This window comes from Haliotis asinina, chromosome 8 (assembly GCF_037392515.1).
Source record: "Haliotis asinina isolate JCU_RB_2024 chromosome 8, JCU_Hal_asi_v2, whole genome shotgun sequence".
Classification (NCBI taxonomy): domain Eukaryota; kingdom Metazoa; phylum Mollusca; class Gastropoda; order Lepetellida; family Haliotidae; genus Haliotis; species Haliotis asinina.
The window spans coordinates 19,321,061-19,331,974 of record NC_090287.1 but is presented as its reverse complement, the minus strand read 5'-3'; the positions used below and the strand labels follow the sequence as shown (position 1 = coordinate 19,331,974).

At 42.5% G+C, this 10,914-nt stretch overlaps 2 protein-coding genes across 4 annotated transcripts in view; both read right to left on the bottom strand.

Moving 5' to 3' along the window:
- Positions 1–1,789: 1,789 nt before the first annotated feature.
- LOC137295143 (FMRFamide receptor-like) lies at positions 1,790–2,773 on the bottom strand. The gene has a single exon (XM_067826465.1). It carries the CDS (start codon positions 2,771–2,773, stop codon positions 1,790–1,792), a length of 984 nt encoding a protein of 327 aa, XP_067682566.1.
- Positions 2,774–6,701: 3,928 nt separating this feature from the next.
- LOC137294044 (orexin receptor type 2-like) overlaps positions 6,702–10,914 on the bottom strand; it is a 29,366-nt gene continuing 25,153 nt past the window's right edge. For all 3 annotated transcript variants that reach the window (XM_067824970.1, XM_067824972.1, XM_067824971.1), the window contains exon 2: positions 6,702–9,922. In XM_067824970.1, the coding sequence (XP_067681071.1) occupies positions 8,710–9,900 (1,191 nt within the window). In that variant the 5' untranslated portion in view covers positions 9,901–9,922 and the 3' untranslated portion in view covers positions 6,702–8,709. The remainder of the gene's footprint in view (positions 9,923–10,914) is intronic.

Genomic DNA, 10,914 nt, shown 5'->3' with positions numbered 1-10,914 from the left:
TCAAGCTGAAAAACTGTTAAAAACTAACTCATGTAGGGACCGTTCATAATTTATGGATGAAAATGGTGCTTAAGTAATATGGGAAGGGGGATTCTATACATGACATTCGAGCGGATAGGGGGCTTGGGGGTCACATTATGCAAATATTGTACACGGGGTCGCCCACACTGAACTTGTTTCTCCATAAAAAAATATATTGCCAGCCATAAATTATGAACGGTCCCTTTTTGTTAAAAGGCGTTGAAAGGGAGTATAAATGACATCATGTTCATGTAGCTGCTGCGAAAACAATACAATAAATTATTTCTTTCCGAAACATCTTTGTGTTCAGCGCCAAATCGTGGCAATGTTAACCTTTTCCATTGTTTTAGGAGCGTTTGAAGAAATATTCAAGAAACGTTGTCTTCAAGAAAACATGCAAAGCAAAATGTACATGCAAGTGAGCGAAAAACATGCGGTATCGATCCCTATATAGAGGGCAAACGTTTTTACCTGGAAAAGAGGACATCATCATGCCAAGACCGAGTGCCGTCAATCGAAACATCGCAATAGGACGCACTGAAGCTGGAGAGTCGCAGTCGGCAGTTACCCGACAGTTCATCAGGAGCACCACACCCTTTGGGTTAGGGTTTCCGGGAGACTGCACAACGCATCCTGGTTTGAGCAGAATTTCTGACCAAACTGTAAGGAATCGATTGCGTGAAGGGGTATTCGACCAAGAAGGTCAGTTGTCGCCCCTGCTTTGAGCGATTTCCATTGTCGCAATCGCTTTGGGTCTGGAACGGGAGACTCCGGAACGGGAACTTGAACCTTAGAAACTGGAGGCGAGTCAGTTCAGAGATGAATCACCATTAAGTTTCTTCTTCACCGACGAGATGAAAGACAGTGTGTTTGCCGAAGGGGAAATGAACGTTTTGCCCCTAACTGCATTCCTCAGGTCGACAGACACGGTGCAGAAAGTGTTATGGTGTGGGGTGCGATTTCCATCACAGAGAGATCTGATTTAATGGTGGTTCAGGGGAATTTGACAGCAAATAGGTACATCAACGTCCCATCTCTCAGATTATGGACCTATAGAGGGAGTATTCATGCACGACAACGCTACGCCACATTCAGCACGCGTCACGGTCCACTTCCTTACCAATTCTAATGTCAGTGTCTCACCATGGCCTTCCCGTTCACCAGATCTAAACCCGATAGAACACCCATGGGGATGAACTCGGTCGATATGTTCGTCAACGTCAAAACACGCAACAGACATCGCATTGCAGGAAGAGTGGGGAAGAGCAAAAGGGACTTCGTCGATTTATTCAGACGGTGCCGAGCAGTGATTGCTGCCAAAAGTGGCCATACAGAGTACTGACTTTTCCGCCATCATGTGGACTCAAGTAAACAGTAACAGTAGTTGTGTTGGCGAATTCTTTGTCTACAGACGTGTGAATGTTCACATTTTTAGCATTGAAGTAATTGCTCTTAAACTAACTCACAAAAATTGATAACTACGTGTTTCTTTTTAAAGCATGTACTACATATACGTGATAAAGGGTAAAGGGTGATACCTGTAACGACTTGCAGCTGAAATACACGTGTTTACATAGTTTACAAAAATTTAAACATGTGAAACACAGCTGTGAAACAAAGTAATCAATGGTGCATTTATCTTGCCACATACAACAAAATGTTACTAAACAGTCACAACACACGAATTATTTGTTGATCGGGATTATCTCGTCCGTCGATCATTATGTTTCAGATATAACTTCAACTGGGGACACCAGAGAACGGTGGTCTATGTCCTGCACAATGCTACCAATGATTTTCGAAATTCCTTGCCAAAGGTACAATAAAAGAAGAAATTTGTAGACGAGTTGATCATGATCAAAAGCGAGCTGAAGTTGAAGAATGCCTCCTTTGCTAGGTTCATGTCAGTCTCCCAGAATGCTATTAGGATCCGGATGGTGGCCGACGTGAAGTGGGTGATAATGGACATGGTCGTGATGGCCAAGATGACGCCTGTCGTCTGACCAATCTTGCCGTCATCCCGTTCTGTGGTGGTTACCCCGAGCTGTAGTCTCTGAGCGAGGTTCCTTCTAACGCTGACGACGATGACAACGTTGGCGACGACCAACGTCAGCATTGGGATGAACGTCCTCACCAACATCGTCAGATACCCGGAGTAGATCTGCCTGTATGCGTACGACCTTCCAAACTCAGATGGTGAAGACGAGAGCATTGTGGCGTTTAGGTATGGGTCCCATTTCAGCTCAGGGGGAAAGGCGATCCAGTGGGGTATATTCACGATGGCAGACACTACCAGTATCACAATAACAGTCTTATGCATGAAGGACTCTCTCGTAACTCTACTCTGGTGCAAAGGGCGAGCAACAGCTAGGCATCGCTGGATCGCAATGAACACGGTCAGATAGATCTCTGCAAAATACATTGTCAGTGCTAACGGGTGGGAGATTGGCAATATCGAGTTTCTCACCTTGTCAAAACTGCCCTCGGATGGATCTTCAAACCCCATGGCGAAATCGACGTAACCGAGAATTATTAGACAAATGTCGATAAATGTGAGATATTTTAGCAGCTTCACTGTCGCTTGAGGCATCCTGTGTAAGACAATTGCACTCAGGGTGTTCCCGACTAGACCAAACACACCCACTATGACGATGACGATTGAATATATCTGGTGCATCTGAGGAGCTTTGAAGTCATATCTATGGATCTTCCCATCCGTGCTTGACAACACTGAGTCTGTTGTAACTGTCATTTTACTGTTGGTTCTCAACTGAAATACTGAATTACAGTCCTCCGGAAGGATAATATAGCCTCAAATAAACCTAATGACTTCAGGCGACCCTTATATATACCGATACAGATCCCATACAGGGATTATCATTAAGCGCACACATTAGGATAATAGCCATAGCAATTTCTGTGGAATTACTTTAAAAAACAGCAAGCCCTGTATGTCCCAGCCAGTAATGGAGGTCCCGTGAACCCAATCAGTGGTAAAACGTCTACACAGTATTGTGTGCTACCCTGTAAAGGTTTACAACACACTAACCAGAGAGCAATTACACGTTGATCAGTTCAAAAAAGCACGGAACAACGACCCATCTGTGTGTTAATCTTTCTACGCCCTCCAGAGGATGCATTAAGTACTGAATTCATTATCTCTATCTGTTTCAAAAGGACCTCATCACCTCATTAGACTATAGTCAGTGTTCATCATCACCGTAGCATGACCGCCGGTTAAATGTACCAAAGTGTCGTATTAGAAATGCAAGCAGATATAATACTGGGGAAAATGTGCAATATTCATGGGCATGTAACCACTGGTTGTAAACTGAGAGTTGACTGATTTGAGATTTGATGTGCATTTTGAAGGGACGGCGCCTCTTTGAACTGCCTTTTTTCATCTATCCAACGTCGCGTTAGTTTGTTGTGGGACAGAAAAGGCAAGTCGTTGACGTTGACGTTGACGTTTATTACCTGCCACAGGTAACGTGAGTGAGTGAGTTTAGATTTACGCTGCACCCAGCAATATTCAGCTAAATGGCGGCAGTCTGTAAATAATCGAGTCTGGAAGAATCAATCCAGTGATCAACAACATCAGCATCGATCTGTGCAACTGGGAACCGATGACATGTGTCAACCAAGTCAGCGAGCCTGACCACCCGATCTCGTTAGTCGCCTCTTACGACAAGCATAGTCGCCTTTTATGGCAAACATAGCTTGCTGAAGGCCTATTTAAGCCCGGACCTTCGCTGGTCAAGTAACGTGAAGGTACAGGTAGTATCATAAACGGGCTGAATCTGGGATTCAAACGCCCTTGTTCAGCAGATCAGTGGCACTGCTTTCAAACTGTGCCTTTAAATATCCGTATTTTCGTTTAGTAAGACCATGCCTCCATTGTTCCTATGACTGCCACCGACCACCGCCTTCAATCACACCTCGCCTCAGTACAATGGTAGCTTCGACAATATGCCCTTGTGTTAGTCTTCTCAAATGCGTCGTCTTCGAAGATCAGGTACACACATACATACATGAAGTCAGTGCTCATTCTGTTAACCACAAGTTTAACTAACTGAGCTGCACATATATACACGACAACTCAAAGACACCGATGCACACAGGAATTATCATCTGAGCTTGTGATCATCGTTATAATGTAATATTATATGAACGCTTCAAACACTTTGATCTTATTCTCATATTCTACGCAAGTTTTCCTAAAGACCATAATAATCATGTCATGAGATCACCCAATGAAAATCCAGTGAAACCCTATAGGTCCTCATTTTCACGAGAAGGGCATACTTTTAGTCACGGGCAAGATGTGATATTAAATTTGTTTGGATCCTGAGGCAGAAATAACATTATGAGAGAGCACAACAATATTTGCTGCTGCTATTGAACACTGCACCAACTGAATGCATCCATGACTTAGCATCGACGACAAAATGCAGAGGCACTACTGGAGTAAACACAACGATACGTTGGAAACATTTCTTGTGTTCATAATTTGTGGGTAGTGGGGTGGTGATGATTTTAAGGGGAATAGGGAGGGGTCGCCCATTTTGTTCTGGGGAATTCCTGGTAAAAATGAAATGAACGTTGTGCTGGTGCTGTCATGCAAGGTAACGTACGACATGATCGTGCCAAAGTTGATGAACAGGTGACTAAGAACAGGTGACTAAGAACAGGTGACTAAGAACAGGTGACCATTGCCTCAACCATACCAAATACTAGTACATGTTAAACGGGCAGCAGAGGCCCTAGAGACAACTTGTCCCTTCCATAATTCTGAAGAACTCGACAATGTTCTTACTATCGGGTTGAACAATTGGCAACCATCCAAACACTTTTTGTGAGTATTTGTGAGAGAGTGGTACCAGGTTGTCATCACATCGAGTGAACAACATACGTGGAACATGGAATTTCATCCCTAATTTTGTTTGCGATTTATCTTCGGTTAGATACTCTAAATTTGAAGGGTGTTATTTGTAAGCACTTATGCGACACGTGGTATCATTGTAACAATCATCTTCTCTCCCTGGTGTATTTCAGTGTTAGGCAGATACTGGGGTATTCGGACGGGTCATCCGACTCGCCATTGGTCAGTGGTCACGTGTTGTTTGTAAGCACTGTCTAGCACATGGGCTTAGAATTTGTTGTAAGTAAACATGTTTTCTGAATCTTCGTTATATATGCAATTTCAGCGGATGTACACACTTTGACATGATGCAAACTCCGTGTAGAATACGTACAACTGAGCACATCCTCACACTATTGTTTGGATTATGACACATGCAGGCGACTGTATGATCTCAGACGTATGAGCAATGTGTGCTCAAACGCTTCCCACAGGAAGTATATATGGTAGTCAGGTTCGCAAATGATAATGGTTAAACGTATATGATGCTTTCTGACAGTTCCATGCCATGTAGATATGGATCCTCTGTCTCGATCGCCCTGATCGCCACTATTAGAGGGGCTGAGTACCTGACTGAAATAAATATTTGTTTCCATACAAAACCACTACGAAACTCAAACAATTAAATTTTGACATCCGTCTTCGGGAGGACAACGCAGTATCCAACGTGTAAGAAACTATCCGGTATTGACAAACTCGACAAGTAGGAGACCGCTCGGCGACAGCTGGCGTCATCGTTACGTCTTGTTACTCAGGAAGTGTTTAACCCGTTTAGTGTTCCCCCGTGCATCCTGTTGTTGTCTGCTGGTGTTGTAATCGTCATCTGTTATGATTATGGTAATTGCGACTGTGAAGTTATCGTGCGCTTTTCCATTGTACAAGGCACATGCTCAGTGCGATAACACACAATCTAATTATTTTTATCTCGGATAACCAAAGCTACCTGTGAGGCGCTAGAAGGGTAATAATCATATGACTTATACCACCGGGTACCCATTTTCTGCTGGGTGAACAGAGGCATTTTTTAACAAACTCACTTGTCAAAGGTGAGACCACATGCATGATGTACTACGTGGGCTACACAGCTTTAGTATAAAACAAAACACCTTACAAGTACTGACTTGAAAAGTTAGTCTTTGACCTCGTTTTATCGTTTGAGGTAATGAATATGTGAGCAGCGTAGGTCAGCCTGGTGTTCGATGGAAATAATGCGCATAGAAAATAATGTTTAGACGTGGAAAGAATAGTGGACGTGGACATGGTTTTGCCGCGGTTAGTTAGAAGGTAGCCACTTTGATTAAATCTACGAGTATGGCTCTATACTGACAATGACAATCCATCTTCCTTTGAAGGAGCGATTATCAAAGCCATATCCCAAATTTCACAAGTGTCGGTAATGTGGTTCACGAGATATTAGTCACCACAAGGCACTGGGGTATTTTATGCACTTTGATATCTCCATGTAGAAACTTGTATCGGGTATTTTATGTAATGGGTGCATGTGCATATTTTTCTTTTGAAAATTTGAGTCCAAACAGAGATTTGAACCCCCATGTCCAGTTTGTAAATGGTCCATATATACCTCATCAGACTGAAGACACTGGGACGTTAGCTTTCCACCGTCATGACAAGTATTCCCATATCGAGGAGTGACATCCAGCAAACAGCTGGATACAAGTTCAAGAGCATATCTAGAGTCTTACTATGAAATCTCAATGAAGGCCCACAGATGATCTCCTACGCGAACGAAACCAACACATTTCTCTTTGAACTCTTTTATTTCAGTCGTTAAAAACCACGACATAAACCGATAAAAAATACAAATTCTCATCCGATATTGCGATGAAAATTTCTTCAGACGTATCACAGACGTTCTCGTACAGTATCGGGTGCTACAGTTATCTCCCTTGTTTCAGACCCATTTGGGACGGCCGTATGTATCTGTTGTTGGGGAGAACAAGGAGCCCACGAAAACTCAAGCGCAATGTTGCGCAAAATTAAGAAACAGGAAAGTTCAAGTACGTTGACAATACGTATCAAAACAATGAAATGGTCCTGCGAACATGCCAAATTAGCCAGTTGGGTAAACAGAGACTCGATACAAACAGCATTGTCATCCTTATTGTGCACACATGGGTGAACATCCTGACCTAAAATGAAAACCTGGTCCCTTGCGGTGGGCTGTAGACATATATGTTTAAGTAGGTCGTCGTTTGTTCTATTTCAACCTTGCGAATGTCACGAATATATGCATATTTTCCCTCAGAAACTGGGTGGGTTATGACCAGTCAGCACCCAATGAAAACAGCTTCCTTTGTCTTGATGACTCTACGTCCCAATCCAAGAAACGACCAGTCCGACGATAAGGTTAAAGATAAATTTTTCATACGTTTGTTAAGAAACAATAAACGGCTACCTACATTGTACATCCGTCTCCACCCACCACGAGATCCTGCCCACCTCCTACAATGAGCCCCACGTTGTTCTAGGCGTCTCTAAATATCACCTTGTGTTTTTCAGTTGGAAATAGTGAGTAAATTGGTTTCGTCTCACGTAATGTGTCGTTCGAAACTCCCTGGAATGTTTCCAAATGAAACATTATTAATGCATGGTCTCAATACAAATAAATTGTTGTACTCAGTTTCAATACAACGTATTCTACCATGGCATATCAATTTCATTTCTACCGGGGACACCTGCATTGTTGGGGGTTAACTTGTTAACAGGTGAGCTATGGGTGTGTGAACATCAATGCTTAATGAGATAACCCACCCATGTAGTCGTGAAAAAAGGGACTAAATGAACGACCCTGATAACGCTGGAAAAACAATAAGAATTTTCTATCGATGCATTCAAAATAAAGATTTTGTTCGTAACAGAAATTTCCACCCACAACTATTAAAATGAAACTATCGTATATATAAACAACAGTAGACTCATCAAAACGAAATCTTCTGACGGTCAAAAACGTTCACTAACAAAACATTTCACATCATTTAATATATGAAGAACAGTATTTAGATTCGTCTGGTAAGCCCTCTTTGTAAAACGTACCCAACGAACAGGTGATTCACGCTATTGCGACATGTAAGTGTTTCGATTTGTACAGTCGACTCACATATCCAATGGGAAACATGCCCATTGGCTAGATCACGGAGACTTGCACAATGCAGGCATGCTTCACGCGCCATGGCCCAAGCGATAAAGTACTACACGGCCCTCTTTCAGAACAAAACTAACATATGTCTCAGTATAATACATGTGTAAGTTCAACAGATACTGTCAGCTGAATTACCATGTCCGTCTGTCGCTCTGATTCTGGAAGAACACACTCCAATCGACATGCATCAAAGATATCAAGAAAACACGGGTGGGCTAAACATCCGATGTCTTTCGATTGATGTATGTTTTTGTGGCAAAGGATGACGGAAACACCCGGTGTTTTACGACGATATATGCCGTGACAAGGGGAGGTAACTCCAGTCGTGCGGCCATGTGATACACAGTTGCAAAAATTGCTTTCAGTCCCATGTATCAAGAAGATGTTAATCTTTACAATCTACATACAGGTATAGCTGGTTGTGTAATTATCCCTATCACAGTGGTGAAATGGCGCATGACTTCATTGCTCATATGACCTTGTGACATATCAATGGTTTCTCCACAACACTCTAGGTGATATTCAGGGAAGTGTGGTCATATGCAACAATGCGTCACACGAAAATCATCAAAATTGGTCATTTAGAACAGTTAGGATATGGCTTGTATCACTGTTTGCAGGTTTTAAACATTCGTTTAAACACTACCTTACATTCTTTCCTGAACTGGCCATTAAGTATACTATAGATGATAGGGTTAACTGAGCTGTTGATGAAGTGTGACCTCACGAGGAAGTTATACAACACCTCCATTGCATCAGAAGAAAAGGGGTTAAAGGCCGTCTTTGTCACTTTGAGAACGTTAGCTATAATCCAAGGGAGGAAACTCAGTACGAACGAAACTGACAGCACAAAAAAGATGCCAGTGAGACGGGTGGTCTTGAGAGATATGTGCCCCATACCCTGATTAGGTTTGTATCCTTTGGCTTGACGCATAGTGTCTGTCTTCTGTATTCCCACATGGCTTTGTACATAGCCCTGAGACTTTTTGGTCTCGTCTGACAGGCTCGAGAAGGATGAACTATCACTGTTCACAAATCGATGAGTTCGAGGGTAGTCTCCCTTTGGTTTGAGTTTCTCTCCCATCTTTTTGTGCTTCCTCTGCCACAAGTTGAAGCCGATTAAGCTGTAAAGCGTTATCAGACATATAAGGCTGACGAGGAACGTCACTAGCATTGTGACGTAGAACACGATTCTCAGAGGACTATCCAGCATCTCATCGTCCGTGGAACACTCGGTTCCATTGATGCTTGGAACTTCGGTTTCAACAGTCCTTTTCCCAAAGACTATCAATGAAGGCACTGCCATGACTAATGCAATGAAGATAGCAACGCAGCAAAATATCTTTGCTCTCTTGAGAGAAAATCTTTCTGTCGGTTTGCACAGTTTATAATATCTGTCCAGGGCCACGCATACTAGCACCAACCCCGATGCCCCCGAAGCCCACGTCTCCAGAAACCTAAATATCTTACACGCTGCGGGGGCATTGAACATGTATGGAAGCATCAGGTCCGACAGTTCGAAGGACATTCCAACACAGCAGCAGAAGAGGTCCATTATTGCTAGGAAGACAATGAAGAAATTGGAAGTGTTTCTCCGGAACCTGCATCTGTAGATGTAGCAGACGAAGCTGTTTCCTACGATTCCGCACACCATAAGGACTGTGACGTAGACCACGACGGGCAACAAGAGGGACGCCTTGTCATTGTTGAGACTCGCGAGGTCTCTGTTGTCAGTGTAGTTTACGTCTATCTCGAGGGTCATGTTGTCGTATGGTTCCATCTCCATCGGATCCGCCATCTTGGTAGAATGAGGTGATCACCTGAAAATACAATTTGCAGAGTTGTAAGATGGTTCATGTACCCTTAGTACATTAAAGGTTAAGATCCACCATCACCTGTATGACTTTCAACGGTACCCAAAGTAAAGTAAGTTACAAAACGATGCATACGACTTTAATGTGGGTCACAGACTTAGGGATGATAAAGTGATGTGGATTCCTACACAGTTATCAGTCTAACTTTTTAGCTTGATAACAGTGTAAGAATCTACATCGAAACGTCGTTCTATGCATTGATAATGAGTTGGTATCCATAAAGTTGCATGTTTCATTTTTAATTCACCAACTTCTGGAATGAATATGACAAAATTGTTACAAAAAATGGGATACATCTGTAACCAGGCAACCACCTTCATCTGATCCGCCATCTTGGTAGAACGTCTGTCAGTCTGTCTGTCTGTCTGAGTTATGTTATGTTATGGAAACAAATAATTGCATTTACATTGAAAAGGAGCCATAGTGACGCGGAAGATTCAGAAATTGCGGAAATCTAGGTTTGTTTAATTAAAGGCTTTAGCACCAAAAAGGGTTTGACAGAGGAGAAGGTACCAACAGTAAACGTTGTGACTTAAGACAGTAATATCACCAACAACCGAGTTAAAACATAGCTCAACCATACACTCGTACAATGCCTCCTCTGCCATGGCAGATCTGCGATATATTGGCAGTCACCACGCTGTCTCTTTAACTAGGAGCAATAAATCACATTGTCACCGAATCTAATTCAAGATTTATCAATAAATAATTATCACAATTCCCTACGAACGAACATGAATTAACCATAATTAAATGGATTAAGAATCCATGCTGCATACGTGGGCGGATGACCTATCTACGTTGTGGAGAGAACGGGTGAATGAACAGTATTTTATGAGAATCAATGTTATGGTTAATAAATTGCCCAACGCAATGAAACACTGTACTTCCAACACAATGAAACGCTGATCAGATGGTTTTATAATGCAACAGGATAT

What these genes read in the sequence shown, in the direction of transcription:
- LOC137295143 (XM_067826465.1), bottom strand. Translation starts at nt 2,773, where the DNA reads ATGACAGTTACAACAGACTCAGTGTTGTCAAGCACGGATGGGAAGATC.